This window comes from Mizuhopecten yessoensis, unplaced genomic scaffold (assembly GCF_002113885.1).
Source record: "Mizuhopecten yessoensis strain PY_sf001 unplaced genomic scaffold, ASM211388v2 scaffold11135, whole genome shotgun sequence".
Taxonomy (NCBI): Eukaryota; Metazoa; Mollusca; class Bivalvia; order Pectinida; family Pectinidae; genus Mizuhopecten; species Mizuhopecten yessoensis.
This window is the reverse complement of record NW_018408897.1, coordinates 896,352-918,519: the sequence shown is the minus strand read 5'-3', so window position 1 is coordinate 918,519 and position 22,168 is coordinate 896,352. Positions and strand designations below refer to the sequence as shown.

The 22,168-nt window shown below is 36.5% G+C and overlaps 1 protein-coding gene across 3 annotated transcripts; it reads right to left on the bottom strand.

The window, feature by feature from the left end:
* Nucleotides 1–3,693: 3,693 nt before the first annotated feature.
* Nucleotides 3,694–16,067, bottom strand: LOC110466522 (GTP 3',8-cyclase, mitochondrial-like). 3 transcript variants are annotated; one of them, XM_021523069.1, is made up of 10 exons: nucleotides 15,915–16,067; nucleotides 13,016–13,160; nucleotides 10,183–10,350; nucleotides 9,483–9,715; nucleotides 8,469–8,540; nucleotides 8,000–8,152; nucleotides 7,700–7,810; nucleotides 6,059–6,179; nucleotides 5,410–5,472; nucleotides 4,531–4,620 (listed from the first exon to the last, which is right to left on the bottom strand). In XM_021523069.1, exons 1-9 carry the CDS (start codon nucleotides 16,056–16,058, stop codon nucleotides 5,417–5,419), a joined length of 1,203 nt encoding a protein of 400 aa, XP_021378744.1. In that variant the 5' UTR covers nucleotides 16,059–16,067; the 3' UTR covers nucleotides 4,531–4,620; nucleotides 5,410–5,416. The 3 variants fall into 3 exon arrangements, with proteins under 3 accessions (XP_021378742.1, XP_021378743.1, XP_021378744.1); XM_021523067.1 differs by lacking the exon at nucleotides 5,410–5,472 and having other exon boundaries at nucleotides 3,694–4,620; XM_021523068.1 differs by lacking the exon at nucleotides 5,410–5,472 and having other exon boundaries at nucleotides 3,694–4,620; nucleotides 15,921–16,067.
* Nucleotides 16,068–22,168: the final 6,101 nt, after the last annotated feature.

The window sequence follows — 22,168 nt, the reverse complement described above, 5'->3', positions numbered from 1 at the left end:
CATTATAACAGTCTAGTAACATATAAAACATGAATACATGACACAAAGGGCCTGTATCGCTCATTTATTTATTCTGTTATATCAACTAAATCAGAAGTTGAAAACATTTCCTCTACTTCGAGACCATTGTGACCTCAGATTTATTGTTGACCCAAACAGTCACAATGAAAACATGCACAATTTGTCAGGGAAATGTCTATAACTTGTACACCACCTTGACCAAATTATAACAGGATAATCCAGTGAATAAAACTATTTAAAAAAATAAAACTTGATTCTTCAACACCCAAAAATCTTATTATATCTCACTACATACACTCCAAATATTAAACATGTACATATGTTTTAGGTTTCACTGACAACGGAAGTCACTTAGAGCCGAACAACACTGTATGACACACCTGTATGTACCAGTATTGCTGTAGGCTTTACTGACAACGGAAGTCACTTAGAGCCTAACAACACTGTATGACACACCTGTATGTACCAGTATTGCTGTATGTGTCTATATATTGTCATAGCAACAAACTGAGTATGTGTTTACACGTAATAGCAAACTATAAAATACTACAGTAAAGTTGCTTTAAACATATTAACACTTCATGCCTAAAACGAATTTAAAACACATTTAAATTGACATCATAACATCTGTAAGGTTTTGTGTTACAAATTAAGCTTAGAAATATGGGTTTTACAACAAGTCTTCCTAATTTTAATACATTCAGTCCTTTCCGTGTTCCTTAACTCATTAATACAATTTCTTGGGATTATAAATGGCTTTAATTTAGTCCTTGAGCAATGCGATATGGACATCATATAATCGTAATCTAGCTTTAAAGAATCTTAGCAGAAAATACCGTTTCAGACAGGAACTGTTTATATCCTTTATTACATGTTAACAAATCTTTTATTGGACCTTCGGGTCTAGATCTGTTGAAATGAGTTGACACAAACAGATATGCAGTCTTTGTTTAAATTAGTACTGAGAATTCAAGTTATAAGTTAAGAATGGGATGCATGAAACAGCTCATTCCTGTTTAAAAATTGAATTTTATTAACAGTCAATCCTTAAATGTAATGTTACTACAGAGTATATTTAGAAATGCAACCTTCACAGAAACTGATTTGGAATCAACTTTGATGCAAGTTTATTTGTCAATTTTCATATGCAACATTTATGATTGAAATTGATTTTAAACTCCAACCTTTATAAATGCAACCATGGCAAAAAATAAATAAAATAAATCGAAATGCAACAGCTGCATCAATTCATCTTGAGCAGCAGTAATATCATAATCCATTACAATTTATATACATGTATCACAATAGATTTTCTTGCATAAAAACATAAAAAAAATATATATAGACCATAAGGAAAACAACAAAATCTCACCTACTAACCATGACAAACAAATGTTGTAATGAAAAGAAATCCAAAATCCAGAACAAAACCAGGTTCTCCTGCACAACTCAGTAGATTGTATTTTAAAATTTGCATAAAATATATCAATGTATCTAAATCATGTTTATGTTACAGTGATAGGGCAGAAACTACAATCATAAACAAAGACACATACTGACAACCTTTAACAGACTAGTCTTTAACACCACCAACATACACATGTCAATTTGTGGAAACGATCAGAGAACATACACATTTATTTTGTATTAAATTTAATATAAAAATAATATATTACTGTCCAGACAGAACTAAGTTTTAGAAATCTATCAAACATAGCAATTTGTCACGGAATCACATGATAAAATCCAGCCAATCAATAGGAGAGCAAGGCAAAGTCTCCAACCTCTGGCCAAGCCTTGGTAACAAAGGGCTATAACTCTGTATGAAGTGGAGCACACAACCCAACTTCTGTATGTATTACGCTGCCATTCTAGAGGTGCTCACATAAAGAATTTGGCAATTGTAAATAACAGTTTATGAGATATGCCCAAGACAAAGTGACACGTGGATAGACTGACAGAGTGCACATCTAAGTCTACTCTGGTATTACCAGCGGGGGACTATTGAAGTCTGGAAACAGTTAAAGAGTGATCCTATCAGAACGCAGTCAAATTGAAAGAAACTAGTTTAACACATTCAAAGGAAGATCAAGTCTGGAGAAAAGAGATACCAATTCTTGACAGTCAAAAAGACAGCAAGCACAGTTTGGACAAATGTCAAAGATGAAGCAATCCATGACACAGGAAAATGAAGAGCCAGTCTGGAAACTTCATAAAGGAAAAATCTTAACAGAGTCAAAGAGCAAGACTGTGTCTGGACACAGATCATAGAGAAATCCAGTCTGGACACATGTCAAAGTAAAAACCAAAGACACAGCCAAAGAGACAGCCAAAGACACAGTCAGAGGCAGCCAAAGAGACAGTCAAAGAGACAGCCAAAGACACAGTCAAAGAGACAGCCAAAGACACAGTCAAAGAGACAGCCAAAGACACAGTCAAAGAGACAGCTAAAGACACAGCCAAAGGGAAAATCAAAGACACAGTCAAAGGGAAAACCAAAGACACATTGTCTGAATATGATTAAAGAAAGAGAGTCAGTCATGCTTGGACCCATTCAAACCTAGAGTTAGTCTTTGTGTAAAGGGGAAAGTCAGCATGGGTACAGTTACAGGGCAGTCTGTGATTTAGTTCTGGTAGCATCCAGTGTTATAATACAATCCTATCACACTCATCATGTAGTTCTATTGTAGCACCAATAATGATACGCACTATCCTCTATGAATATAAGTTTTCCTTGTGTGTGAATTTTAATATGACAAAAAATACATTCTATAAAACGTGTCTTAAAAAGGTACAAGGCACACCACGTAGTGATGATAAAAACGATATACTTGTAATTCAAATGAAAGAACAAACCTATGGAATACATTCCACATCTTTATATGTATCTACACTATTGTATGTATACAACACAACAGCAGTACCTCTGCACATAACATTATTTGGGACGTCGGGTAAAGACGTTGATTCTGCTTTATTGCATACCTACAACCTTTATGTGTATGTTATATTTCCTCTATCATATTACCTCATAATTATTTCAAATCAACATTCAAGACTTTTGATAAGTTTTGGAAATTATAAAAACAAAAAAATTGGCAGACAAAAAATGTCTAGGACAGGACAAAATATTATCTCATAATGGTGGCAAAATATTCATTCAGAAGTGTATCAATTTTTCAACAGATTTAATAACCAATGAGGTTGCGCTAAACAAAGTTCTGATCTAGTGACTTGGTACACCATTCTGCGATACCAAGGTTATGTATGGGCTGATAAATGCCTGGTATATATCCGTATGGTAAGATGAAAAAGGTATATGTAATAATACACTCACAGTAAATTCATTTAGACAGGTGTATCAAAATGGTCATGGTTTAGTCAGGTGTACCACAACATGGTCCAGCTTAATGTTTGATAATCACAAAAATAATCAGTATTAAGACATGGACAACAATGCTCCGTAAAAACTTGTTTATGGATTTCACTGTTCAGTATACAATAACCATAACAATAACAAATTGGTTAACTATTTTCATTTCTTTCATTGCAATATAACTATGGAAAGGCAATGAATAAATCATATTAATTTCCATACAAAATTATCATTACATCAAATCGTTTTTTCTTATTTTTTACAAATAATATATGTATATGAAAATTTCCCAAGATTATAAAATGAATAAAAAAAAAATGGTCAGATTATAAAATCCAATATATGTATTTACACAAAATGTATTTGATTGATTTGGATTGGGTAAATATCCTTTGCTGTCACTCTGAACCACTATTTATGTCGGAGGTAGTCTCCCCTTACACCTCCAGTCTTCTGTTCTAGCCGGATATCACTGATAACCATATCCTTGGACACGGCTTTACACATATCATAGATTGTAATGGCCGCCACTGAAACAGCCATGATGGCCTCCATTTCAACACCGGTTTTCCCAGCAGTCTTTGCTGAGGAAGTGATATGAATGCAGTGATTTTCTTCATTCAATACAAATGATACATCAACCCCAGAAATAAAAATATTGTGGCACAGTGGAATGAGTTCCGAGGTTCGCTTTGCTGCCATGATGCCTGCTAGCTGTGATACAGACAGCACATCCCCTTTTTTCATCTTATTTTCTTTGATTAAGGGGAACACTTTCTCCCCTACGTGGATGGTTGCTGAGGCGACAGCAGTGCGCACTGTGTCTGGTTTATATCCAACATCCACCATTTTTGTTTTGCCTGCAGTGTCAACATGTGTCAAGCTATCACAGTCTGATTTACTTATATTTTCTGATATATTTCTATAGTTATCATGGTCCTGTTTATATTCTGTAACATCACAATCCTCCTCAATGTCCCCACGCTCAGCAGCCTCCGCTAATCTAGCCCGGCGGTCAGTCTCCCAGTATTTCATACTTTCCTCATCACCTGTCCAGCACTGTCTTATCTGGGTATTCCACGGCTGTGGTGTAGACAGGAACGTAGCAGAAACAATACCAGCGGGCATTAAAGTTGTGAAGGAATGTGTACATGAGGTTGACAAGGTTCGCATGGACATGCCATCACCGGGACATTTAAAGTCCTCTATTTCTTCTAAATAATCTAGAAAGAAAAAATCAAATTTGTTTATTTTTTAAAGACATAAGTTTGTGAATTATTGGGGAAAATTTATATTAATTAAATCAAAAGTAAAACAAAATTTAACGAAGAAACAATTTTTACCCTATTTGACCCAATAGATGTGCCTTCTGGTTTGATGTTGAAACAGGTAGTCATGCCATAATGTACAGCGTAACCTTGATTTATCACCAACTGTTTTATCACCGAACATAACACAATCCAATTACATTTCCTTTTTAGCTTTCTGCTAAGGGGATAATGAAGTAACAACAATTGGCCTTATTACCCATTGCTATATTTGGGAGCAGTTTCTCTTTCCCTTTCTACCGTTTTTCTATGACTTTTCAATTCTCTTGTGTATCCCTTGGTCTCTTTAACAATTGCCTAAAGCCTCAATAGATATGCCATGGTATGTTTTAATTACATTCCCCATCATAGAACACAGTGTGTAATTTAATGATAACTGCTGTTCAATGTCATAAAACTACTGTTCAACATGGTTTTATTGCTGTGTAAGTTTGTTATTGTTCAACATTGTGTTACTCTTTACAACAATGTGTTATTGTGGTATAACTTTGTGTGTTAATTTCACATTTCATTGTTATATTTCCATTGCTGTGGTACTGGCGTCTTATCTTGAAAAAGAAGAAGGTAAAACTTTATGTGTCTTTACTGTTGCTATCGTTGAAATTCTAAGTGTATAAATATGTATGTCTATGAAGATAAAATTAATGAAGCAGTTCTTTCAATATATGTTTTGTTGTTACTTACTGAGCAATCACCCACCAATCAATATCATAGGTCTGTTCTTCATCTTTGACAAATTAAACATACCTGAAATACAAAGATGTCTGTACACTACATGACTACCTGTCTTTAATTCAACCTGATGGCATTTTTGTGTGAATTAAAATGTCAAGTTTTAAGCCAATTCATGCAAGAAACATGATGGCAAAGATGCCTGTACTGTTCACCTCCTGTATCACACGGAACGTTGAATTTTACTGCTAGGTATGGCCTTTTATGTTATGGCTCCACAGCCCCGATTTAAATCTCAAACTAAACCACAAGGCAAAAATCTAACATTACAACTCAAACCTTTTCGAACTGGAATGCTGCATTTTGTGGAAGAATTCAAAATATTTCATCAAAGATACACACATAACCCAAACTTCCATTATAATAAATGCAAAACAACTTAATAAACAGATCTTAAATATATCGACAACTTTGTTAAAATCTAAAAAGGACCCCACATCAGGTTAGCTTCAATTTTATATCTTTAAGGGTAAGAATAGTGTGATCATGGAGGCATCCTACAACATACTCATATTTGGGTACAAGTAACAAAAAAGAAATCGACAACGATATAAGTTTTTTGTTAAACCACATAAAATAATGACAGCACAACACAACCCACCAGCATGCTGTTTCTTCTTCCTCTTTACAGCTGCACTGATCACGTCCCTCAGCTCAGCATCGTCCGGCGAAGCTCTCATTACATCACGTAGTGACACCTCCGTGTTCCCAAACAAACAAACCTGGCAGCACAGAAGATAAATCACATCAGTTAATAGATCTTAAGTCTAACTGTGATTTCTTGAGACAGCTGGTATGTCATATTAAAGATGGACAGATTCGAGTCACAACATAACAAACAGAAAAGCTAATGAACAAGAGCACTTGAGGTTACCATCAGCTGTGATTTTGATTAGTTAACTTGAAGTTACCATCAGCTGTGATTTTTAGTAGTTAACTTGAGGTTACCATCAGCTGTGATTTTGAGTAGTTACCTTGAGGTTACCATCAGCTGTGATTTTGAGTAGTAACCTTGAGGTTACCATCAGCTGTGATTTGAGTAGTTAACTTGAGGTGACCATCATCTGTGATTTTGAGTAGTTAACTTGAGGTAACCACCAGCTGGGATTTTGAGTAGTTAACTTGAGGTGACCATCATCTGTGATTTTGAGTAGTTAACTTGAGGTAACCACCAGCTGGGATTTTGAGTAGTTAACTTGAGGTGACCATCATCTGTGATTTTGAGTAGTTAACTTGAGGTAACCACCAGCTGTGATTTTGAGTAGTTAACTTGAGGTGACCATCATCTGTGATTTTGAGTAGTTAACTTGAGGTAACCACCAGCTGTGATTTGGAGTAGTTAACTTGAGGTTATATCATCATCAGCAATGATTGTGAGTATTTAACTTGAGGTTACCATCAGCTGTGATTTTGACTAGTTAACTTGAGGTGACCATCAGCTGTGATTTTGAGTAGTTAACTTGAGGTGACCATCATCTGTGATTTTGAGTAGTTAACTTGAGGTAACCACCAGCTGTGATTTGGAGTAGTTAACTTGAGGTTATATCATCATCAGCAATGATTGGGAGTAGTTAACTTGAGGTTACCATCAGCTGTGATTTTGAGTACTTAACTTGAGGTTACCATCAGCTGTGATTTTGAGTACTAACCTTGAGGTTACCATCAGCTGTGATTTGAGTAGTTAACTTGAGGTGACCATCATCTGTGATTTTGAGTAGTTAACTTGAGGTAACCACCAGCTGTGATTTGGAGTAGTTAACTTGAGGTGACCATCAGCTGTGATTTTGAGTAGTTAACTTGAGGTTACAATCAGCTGTGATTTTGAGTAGTAACCTTGACGTTACCATCAGCTGTGATTTTGAGTAGTTACCTTTAGGTTACCATCAGCTGTGATTTTGAGTAGTTAACTTGAGGTTATATCATCATCAGCAATGATTGTGAGTAGTTAACTTGAGGTTACCATCAGCTGTGATTTTGAGTTGTTACCTTGTGTTTACCATCAGTTGTGATTTGATTAGTTAACTTGAGGTTACCAGCAGCTGTGATTTTGAGTAGTTAACTTCAGGTTACCATCAGCTGTGATTTGAGTAGTTAACTTGAGGTGACCATCAGCTGTGACCTTTAGTAGTTACCTTGGGTTACCATCAGCTGTGATTTTGAGTAGTTAACTTGAGGTGACCATCAGCTGTGATTTTGAGTAGTTAACTTGAGGTTACCATCCGCTGTGATTTTGAGTAGTTACCTTGAGGTTACCATCAGCAGTGAGTCGGATCCTGTTACATGTACCACAGAAATGCTCACTCATAGACGAGATGAAACCGACTTGGCCGGTAAAACCAGGTACATGATAAGCCTGGAACAGAAATATATAGCTGTGAGTACATGAAAAGTCTGAATTACAGGATACACCTGAAGTATAGTGTTAACAACATAAGCATATGAAAATTTTAACTACAAATCACAGAAATGTTATATTTTAGGAGTAACTGAAGGAGAAGATTGTTTTGATGGAGAGATTTAATTTGTATAACATGATGGTTACCTTGGATGTATCATTTGGATGGTCCTGCATTCTGGAGAAATCAGGCCACCTTGCCTTGATGGTGTCCACCATTTCTAAATAACTGACCATTTTCTTTGAGTTCCACTTGTTCCCATCAAATGGCATGTACTCAATGAACCTGATATCAACATTCTAAAAGCAAACAGAAGATACCCTCAGAATGGTGTTTGTACCGGTGCTTAACATCATAACCTTCTAGTAGTCTGGATACCTGCTGGTTTAAAAACTCTTCATTGTCAAATTAAACATACAACGACAAAGCCTATATGTTGCCTTAAGTCAAAGTAACAAACTAATATCTCTTAAATAAGTCATAATTATAAAACAAGCTAATGGACGTTTATTAGATTAGATAACCTTGTCACAAAGTACAGATAAGATAGTGTAAGATAGAATATATCTGACATTGCAATGAATGTTTGAACAGGCATATTTTGTATATTTTTACCTTGTCTTTTGTAAAGGCAACAAAATCACAGATTTCTTCTTCATTTAGTCCCCTCATCACAACACAGTTTACCTGTAAGTATCAACAAACAATTAATTTTAAAGTATCGAAAAACATTTCACATTTTGTATACATGTAAGGGGTAAAGTGCACTAACATTATATTATTTACCAAAAATGTTTGTCAATTTTCAAATTCATAAGCCTTTCTAAGCTTTGAATGATTTTTAGATATTAGTCCTATCTAGATCAAGGAATGTGTACTTCCCAGGCAACAGACAGACTAGTAGTTAGACGGAAGATGTCAAAGGTCACAGACAGACTTTATATAGCTAGTAGCTAGACTGATGATGTCAAAGGTCACATTTTTTGTGATTCTTTTTCAAGTAATACTAAAATATCTAAGAACCTCAAATCATTATTAGAGGCATGGTTGTCTGGGCTCGTGACCAAAGGGTTGTAAGTTCGAGTCATGTCATGGCAATGTGTTGTATCCTTGAACAAGATACTTTACTCTGCTTGTTCCAGTTTACACAGCTGTAAATGAGTATGTGGTAGGGCAGTGCTGGGATTGTTGAATGCTAGCTGTGAGTGCCTAAATGGCAGCACCTGCTATGTGCTCCCCAAGGAGTTGAGAAAGATATTGGCTGGTTGTAAAGGCCCAATAACTCAGATAATAATTTGTGAACCACTTTGAGACCACCTACGACCACAGTTGTGTTAAAGCAGTATATAAAACCCTAGAATTATTATAATCAATGAAATCATAAAATATAAGAATTTTACCATTAACAAATACTCTTTGGGTGCACTTGTCCGACATTGAATTACACACTCACCATGACTGGACTGTACTCTAAAACTAGCGATCACCTTGACTGGTATGTACTCTAAAACTAGCGCTCACCTTGAATGGACTGTACTCTAAAACTAGCGATCACCTTGACTGGCCATGGACTGTACTCTAAAACTAGCACTCACCTTGACTGGACTATAGTCTAAAACTAGCACTCACCTTGACTGGACTATAGCCTAGATCGATGGCAGTGTCTATTCCTTTAATGACGCGATCCCAGCCCTTCCGACGAGATATGAACTCAAACTTTGCTGGGACTAGTGTGTCTAGACTGACATTGATAAGGTCAAGACCAGCCTCCTTTAGAGCAGGTAACTTTCTGGCTAAGGTCACGCCATTCGTTGTCATAGCAATAGTCTGCAGACCTAGGTCCCGGAATTCATTCAAACCTCCTGAAAAACAGGAGAGAAGCAATTATTATACATCAGTGACAGAAACAAGTATATAAATATAGATATTAGACCTCTTTATTATATAAAAACAAATCTGACTTCCAACTTTCACCTTGTATTAACATTCACATACAATGTATTTCTGCGGTAACATTGAATCAGGAGAAAACATAATTGATTCAAACTTACAAGTATTGGTTAACTGTGAAAATGCACAAAAACAAATAGGTTTTGTTGCTTGAAACTGTTCCAGAAGGTTATACAGTGTGAAAAAGGCATATTCAGGATTTACAGTATTAGCAAATTGCACTATAATTTAATAAATAAGATATTCAGAATTGATCACTTGTTTGAAAAAATACTAAAAATATGGAAATAAAAAACAATTGTGAGAATGGTAAAAAATCTCTTTTCTAGCTACAATTACAAAAACCTGCCAAAACTTAGTAAAGTGTTGCACAGCTTACTTATTATTTCCACCACGTCCTTCCTGACCAACGGTTCACCACCAGTGAGGCGTATCTTCTCAACACCCTCCTTCACAAACATTTCAGACAGTCTGAGGATCTCTTCTGATGACAGGAGTTTCTGAGAAGGAGTCAGTTCTACACCATTCTCTGGCATACAGTACTGACCTGTATACATATATCATGAATGAAACAATGGGAAATCAGGCATACAGTACTGACCTGTACATACAGTACTGATCACCTGTACATACAGTACTGACCTGTAGATACAGTACTGACCTGTACATACAGTACTTATCACCTGTACATACAGTACTGACCTGGACATACAGGACTGATCACCTGTACATACAGTACTTATCACCTGTACATACAGTATTGACCTGTACATACAGAACTGATCACCTGAACATACAGTACTGACCGGTACATACAGTACTTACCTGTACATACAGTAGTGATCACCTGTACATACAGTACTGACCGGTACATACAGTACTTACCTGTACATACAGTAGTGATCACCTGTACATACAGTACTGATGACCTGTACATACAGTACTGATCACATGTACATACAGTACTGATCACCTGTTCATCCAGTACTGATCACCTGTACATACAGTACTTATCACCTGTACATACAGTACTGATCCCCTGTACATACAGTACTGCCCTGTACATACAGTACTGATCACCTGTTCATCCAGTACTGATCACCTGTACATACAGTACTTATCACCTGTACATACAGTATTGACCTATACATACAGTACTGATCACCTGGACATACAGTATTGACCTGTACATACAGGACTGATCACCTGTACATACAGTACTTATCACCTGTACATACAGTATTGACCTATACATACAGTACTGATCTCCTGTACATACAGTATTGACCTGTACATACAGCACTGACCTGTCCATACAGTACTGACCTGTACATCCAGTACTGATCACCTGTACATACAGTTCTGATCACCTGTACATACAGTACTGACTTGTACATACAGTACTGACCTGTACATCCAGTACTGATCACCTGTACATACAGTAATGACCTGTATACGTATTTCATTTATGTGTGTGATTCAGTGGTGAATTAGGCATGTAATATAAGGGTATATTGTAATATTAAATTTTAGCAAACATGTTACAAATTGTTATCTGTTATTTTGTGTCACAATTTCCTAAACTTTCCTTAACAACTCTGAAGTTGTGCTCCAATGTAAGGTGACAAATTAAACCTACATCTTAAGCACTTTGTTTTAAGTTGCCAAATGCCAAACCCCACAAGTACATCTTCAAGCCCTTGTTTGCAGTTAACCTCCAAAAGCAGGTGTGTACATACAGTACTGATCACCTGTTCATACAGTACTGACCTGTAAATACAGTACTGATCTGTACATACAGTACTGACCTGTACCTACAGTACTGATCACCTGTACATACAGTATTGACCTATACATACAGTACTGATCTCCTGTACATACAGTATTGACCTGTACATACAGCACTGATCACCTGTACATACAGTACTTATCACCTGTACATACAGTATTGACCTATACATACAGTACTGATCACCTGGACATACAGTATTGACCTGTACATACAGCACTGACCTGTACATACAGTACTGACCTGGACATACAGTACTGACCTGTACATACCGTACTGACCTGTACATACAGTACTGAGCTGTACATACAGTACTGACCTGTATACGTATTTCATTTATGTGTGTGAATCAGTGGTGAATTAGGCATGTAATATGAGGGTATATTGTAATATTAAATTTTAGCAAACATGTTACAAATTGTTATCTTTTATTGTGTGTCACAATTTCCTAAACTTTCCTTAAAAACTCTGAAGTTGTGCTCCAATGTAAGGTGACAAATTAAACCTACATCTTAAGCACTTTGTTTTAAGTTGCCAAATGCCAAACCCCACAAGTACATCTTCAAGCCCTTGTTTGCAGTTAACCTCCAAAAGCAGGTGTGTACATACAGTACTGATCACCTGTTCATACAGAACTGACCTGTACATACAGTACTGACCTGTATACGTATTTCATTTATGTGTGTGAATCAGTGGTGAATTAGGCATGTAATATAAGGGTATATTGTAATATTAAATTTTAGCAAACATGTTACAAATTGTTATCGTTTATTTTGTGTCACAATTTCCTAAACTTTCCTTAAAAACTCTGAAGTTGTGCTCCAATGTAAGGTGACAAATTAAACCTACATCTTAAGCACTTTGTTTTAAGTTGCCAAATGCCAAACCCCACAAGTACATCTTCAAGCCCTTGTTTGCAGTTAACCTCCAAAAGCAGGTGTGTACATACAGTACTGATCACCTGTACATACAGTACTGACCTGTATACGTATTTCATTTATGTGTGTGAATCAGTGGTGAATTAGGCATGTAATATGAGGGTATATTGTAATATTAAATTTTAGCAAACATGTTACAAATTGTTATCTTTTATTTTGTGTCACAATTTCCTAAACTTTCCTTAAAAACTCTGAAGTTGTGCTCCAATGTAAGGTGACAAATTAAACCTACATCTTAAGCACTTTGTTTTAAGTTGCCAAATGCCAAACCCCACAAGTACATCTTCAAGACCTTGTTTGCAGTTAACCTCCAAAAGCAGGTGCCAAACCCCACAGGTCCATCTTAAAGACCCTGATAAAAAGTTGTCCTCCAACACAAGGCACCAAACCCGAAAGTACATCTACGGGCACAACCGGGTTCAAATGTTCTAAACCCTTACAATCATAGTTTAATGATGAGGTTGAACTGCTATTGAGTAACTTACATCTGAGATTACATCGTTCACTCAGTGATATTCTTAGGTAGGTGTGCTGTCGGCCAAACGTGTCGGTCAGTGTGTCTGTAGAAGGCCCTACTCTTTCAGCCTTGTTAGGACCACACTGAACTGCAGGCTCTTCTTCAATGTTCTCCTAATAATTAGATAAAAAGTAAAACGTGTAAACAAAGAGATCTCCTGATTCAAAGGTGAAGAAAAAAAAATCTTTATTCTTTTTTTCAATTGATTGATAATCGTGAGCATACAAGTATAGAAATGATTAGTGAGGGGTTTGTGCAAGTCCTTGATCACAGTATAACTACATACTGGTTGTTATATCATACATAAGAAAATAGATTCACAGATCTGAAGGATGGGTAAGGTATGGGAAGACATTATTCCCATCTTTCCATTCTTTTCAAACATCACCATGGAGATACATGTATACATATTTGACTGGTTGATAAAAAAAATTGTGTTAAATACATGTTTACAGAAATTTGACTATTCTAACTAAAAGTACCTACAATCTTATTCTATGTACATGTACAAACAATAACACTTCAACAACTAACAAATTTACAAATGATCGAATCAGCTATTTCATTTTGTATGAAATATTCAAACAATTTCCATCATTTATATAACTCTCCTTTTCCAACATCAGTATACACAGCTCCTGATATTAAGATATACATATAGGATACAACTGTGCCAGTTATAATTACCATTAGTTCAACTCCAGAGCTGGTTTATAAATTCCGTAAGTTAATTCCCATCTAAAAGTCAACAAAGTCATCATCTAAAAGCTCCAAAAATATTTTTTTCTGGCTTAGAGTTCTTTCCCTTATCAAGGTATTCATTTCTCATTTCTATGACCAGCATATCATTAATAAACCTAGGATAACATAATTGGAAAATTATGGTATGTTTTGCCTAAAACAAAATAGAGAAAATAATCAAGTTTATTTAGTGGTTTTTTTAAGGAAAATGTAAAACAAACCAATGATTCTGTTCTTTATACTTCTCGGCCAACAGCTTTAAGATATGTACAGTAGCTATATAAATGTATATATAGTGTCCTATTTCTTTAATTAGATTCTCGAAAAAAACATGAAGTGTTATTGATTTTGCATGATTTTGTTTCCGTATCTTTGATATTGAAAACATACATGAATCATTCTGTTTACCTGTAACAGGTTGATATCAACTATATATGTACACGTATATATACAAGTGTAGTGTCTGATCAAGCCAGCTGTGTATGCCTTTACTACATACATATGAACCATACTACACAGATAAAATGTACATTTTGTCCTTTTGTAATTCATGTAACAGCAAGTGCCTGTTGTGTACATACACTTAGTCTACTGTGTACAGGATCTAAAGCATGACTTATATCTAGCAATGTAGTCTGTAACTGTCAGTGCAGTAACAATGGGTATGGGTACTGTTTCTGCACTCAGAGGTTTACATTTAGTACTGAAATAGTCAGGGGTTCCTCAAGTTGTTTCAGTTACTGTGTTCTTTAAAAGAATGTTTGGACACATTAAAAGGAAAATCAACACCTACCTAGTTTTCATAAATATATTTACTCTTGTTTGGTATTGCCTTACACTCCATCTTGATACTGTGCTTGTTTTTAAAAGATTTTGTGTGATGTTTTCCATGTATTTGAATCAATTAAGCTATTCATTTCTATATGTACTTCAGCTATTCATTTCTATATGTATTTAAGTTTGTTTATCCAACCGTCCTGTTGTGAATATCACATTGGTCTTCTTTTCTATTTGTGTTGTTTTCTGTTTGTTGAGGTCAAGTGCTGGTAAACAATATACCAAACCATCACTATCCTAAGTGTAGCATATTTTAATTGTAAAAGGATTATGGAAGCCTTCTAGCTTAGCGCTAGAGGGAATTAAATCCTTGGGGTTTAGCTCAGTGGATTCAACATTACTCTCTTTCCTGTCACAAATAATTTGTGGGTGTCTGCTGGACATAAAACCACTCATACAAACAAACTCCCTGTGGTAAAAAGGAGTATGTTAGAATCTAGGTTGTTATGGTGTTCAAAGGCGATCACATTTAGAAAGGGGGGGGGGGGCATATCAAACACCAAATACCAAACAACTGTGGGTACTGAAATAAACAGGCATACATGCACGTCTTACTTGTAATTGTGACACACATTTTACCTTACTTAACTATACTGTCAGTGTATATAAGGTTTAACCTGTGGGATGGTACCCATCTAGTAACCATGCTTGGCGTTTGGGTTGTGGCAGGTTTTAATTGTACATAGGATTAAGGTCGACTTCTAGCTTCAAGCTGGGTGTCAAGACGTTTCGGGCGATATATATGGTTGTCATACTTTAGGCGAACTGAACTGAAAATCAGGGTGATGTGTAAAAAGTTGGGGAGAAACGGTTTTTACGTTATTTACGTCACATCTTATGTATTATGACGTTATATGACATTTTTGTCACAGGGTGGCGAATTTGCCTGCACTTAACGTTAACAGTTAGCAAGTGTGTATGCCCTACTTACACTTGTAACTACTCCAACAATGTTAGAGGTTTTACACGGCGAAAAACATTTGACAGGCGCCGCGTGTCGCAGTCGGCAAAATCATATCCGATTGAAAAAAGGCCGACCAGCGGCCTCTCATGTTATGGGAGTAACTTGTAACTTGCAATAGGTGTAACAGTCTGCTAAAAACGTACACAATTATGGGGTTCCAAATTATGATCGGCGGGATACGATCACATTATTGTTTTCTTAAGAAGAGAATGTGGATCAGTGGCACATATCTGAATGCTTCTGTTATGTACAGCTGTTTTATGTTCACGTTAGCCGGTTAGCTGAAAAAATATTTATTTTTCAAGAAAATCAGGATGATACACACACTTACATATTCCTTTTGATAAACCTCGTCCAAAGGTTTCGTTTTGATGCCTGAACAGTAAGTAGCTTTCTGCAATCTGGAATAAATCGGTGTTTTTCTTGATATTTGTCGTAGAATGCAGAGCAACCTCCCCGACCCCTCCATCTTTGAAACATAGAGTTACGCCCCTTACTTCGTCCAACTCGGATTTTTCCGGCGATTACTAATGCCGTTCGGGTCTTTCCGTAATGACGACAAGTTACGTAGCTAAGGCTACATTCGCGTAACCCGGTTGAAACGGTACGTGTGGCGCAGAAATTTTCCACGATAAACGAACACACTTGGACCGTTCTATAAGCAGAGCTAAAAATCCAAAGTTTCGGAGAATAAAAAACAATGTATCAAGAATAGTATGCCCTTCTCTCACGCGTCCACTCAATTACATAACGTATCTTAAAAACTACATGTGACTTGACATTGTTTTAGAAAGAAATAACGCAAATTGGCAATAGTCAGCATTTTAGTTTCGGTCAGGCAAGTCTGGACCACTCAATCTAAACGTGCCAAATTTTTCTGAGGTCAGCCTCGGTCCAGATGCTGTACCTGTCGTTTTCTGTACAGGTTTAGCCGGTTCAACCGTTTCAACTGGTAACGCGAATGTACCCTGGTATTAACAGTTTTAAATTTTAAATCAAATTTCAATTCATAAGTGTACTGGTGCGTTTTATAATCTGAATAACAAAAAGTACGAAATCATGCACATCTGTAACATATATGGGAAAACAGGGATGTCAATTCAGTCTCCTTTATTTCTAGCCGGGGAGGGTAGATCTACATAAGATCGAAGTTTCTTTTTATTTAAAGAAAGCACATCGTCGATATATTTGAGTGTAAAATTAAAGGCTAGTTTTGGTCCTGATCGCACCGTCAATAATTTAGCCGCGTATGAAAGTTAAAAAAAATACCTTCAGTCTGCTCACCGGGTAAGTCTTGCCACCGAATTCGAACTCAACACTAAAGATATTGTCAACCAGGAACTGTATCATTCGCACAATTTCATCATTTATATATTTATTGAGCCTTTGTTGTGTTTTTCACAAGAAAACTTTTTACTAGAGGCCAACATAAGTTTCGGCATACATATGCAAGTAAAGACTATTTTAAGTCTTCTTTTTTCCCAAGCACTATTGCAGCTTGGAATGATCTTCCTGAGGCAATTTGCATGTCACCCTCCCTAGAATCCTTCAAAGGTGGTATCTCCACCTTAACATTTTGAGGATCCTGTCTGGCTAATTAACTATAATTGTATTTAAGCCACTGTACATAATGTGAATATGTTTAGCATTAGCTACAACTAATGTTATTTTAACGGTTGGACTGTGGCAAATATTTCACTCATATTATAATTTTCGACCTCCATTTTCATGTACATAGCACCACAGTTTCGGGATATTTCACACTCCGGCACCGGAGTCTTTCCCGTAAACGGAAGAAGAAGAAAATATTCTTCAAAGCAATTTACAACCACATATCGCAGTTCGTCACTCTTTTTTTTTTGGTCAAAAGTTTGGTATGAGGAATGAAAGTGTAAAGGGTAGAAAAGTCAAAAGTTTTGATAGAGGGAACATTTTTGAAAAAAAGTTTTCAAGATAGATCAAAAGATCTGTTTTGAATTCTTCTAAATCCATATTCCATGTATTCTACTTACCGAGTACATAGTCACAATGCGACTGTAACCATGCATATTATCAAATATCAGAAGTTTGCATAAAGGCTTGGTTGTCATCCTGATTATTATTCAAACTAGAAATGTCTGTAAGACATAAGTGCCCCGCTGCCATGTGAAATTAGTTTCAGTGTTCTATACAAAGTTACAACCACTTTGATCTTGATACCATGAAACATGCACACACACGCAAGGTACTACACTTAAAGTTGATAATTTGATTTTAATATTCATTTGTTTTCTCTGTATGTTATTACCATCTCCATAACATATTGAATGAAGTTGCTAAGTGTTTAAATTGAATCAGTTGATGATTTTCTATATATAGCAACTATATATAGCAACAGTGACCTTGGCCTTGACCTTGGAACTCTGAAACACAACAATGTCCGAAGTATACTCATACTTGACCTTTGCCTAAAGTTTGACCAAAATCCATGAAAGAATGAAGTTGCTAAGTTTTTAAATTGAATTAGTTGATGATTTCTATATATAGCAACAGTGACCTTGGCCTTTACATTGGAACCCTGAAACACAAGGATGTCAGAGGTATACCCATATTTGACCTTTGTATAAAGTTTGACCAAATTCCGTGAAAGCATGAAGTTGCTAAGTGTTTAAATTGGATACGTTGATGATTTTCTATATATAGCAACAGTGACCTTGACCTTGGAACCCTGAAACACAACAATGTCCGAAGTATACTCATACTTGACCTTTACATAAAGTTTGACCAAAATCCATGAAAGAATGAAGTTGCTAAGTGTTTAAATTTAATCAGTTGATGATTTTCTATATATTGCAACAGTGACCTTGGCCATGACCCTGGAACCCTGAAATACAAGGATGTCAAAGGTATATCGATATTTGACCTTTGTATAAAGTTTGACCAAATTCCGTGAAAGAATGAAGTTACTAAGTGTTGAAATTGAATCAGTTGATGATTTTCTATATATAGCAACAGTGACCATGGCCTTGACCTTGGAACCCTGAAACACGACAATGTCCGAAGTATAATCATACTTGACCTTTGTATAAAGTTTGACCAACATCTGTTAAAGAATGAAGTTGCTAAGTGTTTACATTGAATCGGGACGGGACGAACATGGGCAACACTATATGCCCCTAGAAATGTTGTTTTTGATGCAAGAACGTTAGGACGGGTCGACATTTCGACATCGAGAGCTTTCCTCCCTTCTCAAATATATGATCCTTGGGTGGTGTCATTTTACCGAAAGTCGATCTAAACCCCTAAAACATGTAAAAAAAAATCTGAACACCTTAGTTTAGGTCCAAATATAGCTGTAACAAATTCTCTAAAAGGTTCCTGCGTGTAAAGCTACTAGAAAGGGAAAATAACAAAAGCTGTATTATAAGATTTCCTATCCGAGTAAATATCAATTCTCCCTTACCTGCAGGAGTACAGGTCAAATAGCTGAAATATGTTCTAGAAGGTCCATACTATGAGGCCACCCTTTGACAGCAAGGGGGTGCTCACCTACCTTCAAAAAGGGCTCTTGGCTCCTGGGGTAGAGACATAAATTATCCTAGCTATTAAGTTCATATCGACCAAAACTGTACAGACCGGTATCAGGGCATAGCTACGGGGCAATTAGCTGTGAGCAACCTAAGATAAACTGACGGACAAATGATCATTCGGTATATAACAGGTAACAAGGTCCACTTATGTTGCTGTCCAGTACAGAGATGTCTGTCTCGGTTAATTAAGTACAGGGGGTAACGTGGAGGTCGGGTATAACAAAAGGGGACGGGAGCGAGACAGAATACCAGAGAATGTACTACACTGACCGACACGAGCATCTCAAGATACCAGAAATAAACTTACACCAGAAACATGAGTTGACTTTTGGTGCCACTGACCAAGCACTCAACCGAGACACAACGCAGCGACAGAAAAGAAGGTAGCTCTCAAAATGACAAATGTTGATCCAGTACCAGTGTTTCAAGAACATAATTACAATTGTCCAGGATATTTCCTATGCTAGGGGTTCAGGGGATATCACAACACCATCATTGTATAAAGCATGCTTAGGGACATAGAGAAATATGGAAACTCCCAATATTCAGAAAGGGATAAAATAAAGGGTTAAGTTTTGTCAAACTAGCGTTGAAGTTGTACGGGACTGCACACGTAAATAATAGAGAGAAACAGTGGGAAAGGCTAAACAATAGAGAAATATGGGACAGGGTGAAAAAGAAGAGTTGACAATTATAGCAGAGCTTACATAGAAATGTATTTTTAAATAGAAATGTTTGGGAATGTTAGCACATGTACAATAAAGTATAAATCACACTTTCATTTTTTTTTTTACAAACCTGTACGAAACATTCTTTTTTTATGGATAGGAAACACATATTCTGAGTTTAGCCAAAAGGTTGCTCTGCACTTTTTAAACACGAATGTAGCTTTCTTAGGAACTTTTGATTTTGAATTTTAGCCTGAAAACATTTTGAAGAATCATACACATCACTCTTTAAGATTTGAAGAAATTGATACGCAGTGTTCAGTACAGTAGAATGACTTTTTGAAGTTCTATGGCTATTTCATTACATTACCTAAAACCTTACACGATGGATATTGTTCTGTTTCACCAAAGACAAATTGTATCAATTAGTTGGGTGTTATTTGGGTAACATTTTACAATACATTAAGGTTCGAAAACCACACACTTTACATAATAGTTAGGTAAAATAAAACATGCTATTTTGGGTATATGAGCAACAGGTATACAATACGATTAATGTGTGTGGGTGATGGGGTCACATTCATGTGTACAAAGAAACAGCAGATATTCTATAGGGGCGACGGATAGGGTTTTGATTCAGCGTAGATTATGGTAAAGAGATCGACGACATAGGTATCGGCTTCACAACAAAAGACCATTAAGCAGCGGGGTAATTCTTGCAACATTTTTTCCCACTTTCGTTCTTTTTCGGTCCCCCAGGGGTTAAGGAAAATGGGCGTGAGAATAACAGAATTAAGGGTAGTTATTTTTTCTACATACGTTTATAAGAAGTGTGGGTTGGGGGAGCTGTGTAAGGATTGACTAGTCATGAGAGAGCGAAAAAAAATTCAGGTAAGCCAATCACCGAACCTCACTTCGAGATGGTACCGCTGGCCGAAAAGGGAGGAGACAATGATGACAGTCCACACTCGACAGCACCGATGGTCACCGGAGGATGTCAAACAGATGCCTTCCTTAAGATATACCCATGCATGTGTACCAGGGGATCCATGAGCAACCAACCATTCGAACACTATATGGGGAACACTCGTAAATACTAACGAAGTGAGGAACAATGTCGTGATGAAGAAACCATTTTCAGATACCGGAAGTGTACTTTAGCTTAAGAACGAGAACCCGGAACCCACTTTCCAAGTGTTGATAAGGAAATTAATGAACTCTGTGTTTGTAATTATACATAACAACCAGACTCGGAACAACAAAATAGGTACTGATGAACATTACACTGTGTTTATGCGAAGGCACTATTGCAGGCCAGTTTCAGCAAACGAATGAGGATCCGAGACCAACTTTCCAATAAGCAGCAGAATGAGGGGCTTTAGATCTAGATGACTACGTAGTGATTGAAAGATATGTGAAACAGACACCAGGAGTGGACTTAAGCTGAAGGATGAGATTCCGGAACCCAATTTCCAGATAAGACAAGATAGTTAATTGTCTTTTTTTCGAGCTGTAGATTTCTACGATGGGTGAAGACCCGGAAACCACAATTTGCAGATGCTGCAAGTGGTCTTTAGTAAACGGATGATAATCTAGACCAACTTCCGGATCAGTAGCAGAATAAGAAGCATTAGAATGACTACGTAGTAATTGACAGATCTATGAAGCAAACACCAAGAGTGGACTTCTTTTTAAGGATGAGATTCCGGAACCCACTTTCCGCATAAGGCAGTGAAGTTAATTTACCTCGGAAATTGTTATTGTATAACGTACTACACTGACCGACACGAGCATCTCAAGATACCAGAAATTAACTTCCACACGGCCATCAATACTTTGTTCACTCATATTTTGTTACATAATCTTGATCATCATACAACTTGGAAATGAAGCAGAAAGATTAAAGATTTGATCGTGCAGTTCAAAGCTATGCAAATAGATATGACGGAGGATATCTAACGTGTCCACTTTGAGGACAACCTAAAGGTATTGGTTGAGAACGTATCTAGAGACATCTAGTTACTACAGTAAAATGGAGCTTTTAGCTAAGCGTCGGCGCTTGCCAAAATCTTTCTTATAAAAAAAGAAAACCGGCTTGTAACAAAAACCTAATGAACGGTCAGCAACACTTGGCCCAAGGTTCTAGAAGAAGTTGAATGAAGCCAGTCATATGGCCAACAAATATAATGTGAACATTCGTCAAGTATTTGCTTTTTGTTACCGACAAAAGGGATGACTATTATTCGTTTTCTCAACACGAATGTCTCTGCACTGACTACAAAAAATATCCCCCAGTTAAATGTACTTACTCAACCCATATGTATCAAAAAGAAACGCAATTC

Coding starts and splice junctions, on each gene's coding strand:
- LOC110466522 (XM_021523067.1), bottom strand. CDS start 16,058: ATGGAGGGGTCGGGGAGGTTGCTCTGCATTCTACGACAAATATCAAGA. Junction 13,161..15,914: donor ATCAAAAGGAATATGTAAGT/GTGTGTATCATC, acceptor TCTAATTATTAG/GAGAACATTGAAGAAGAGCC. Junction 6,180..7,699: donor CTGCTGATGGTAACCTCAAG/GTAACTACTCAA, acceptor CTGTGCTGCCAG/GTTTGTTTGTTTGGGAACAC.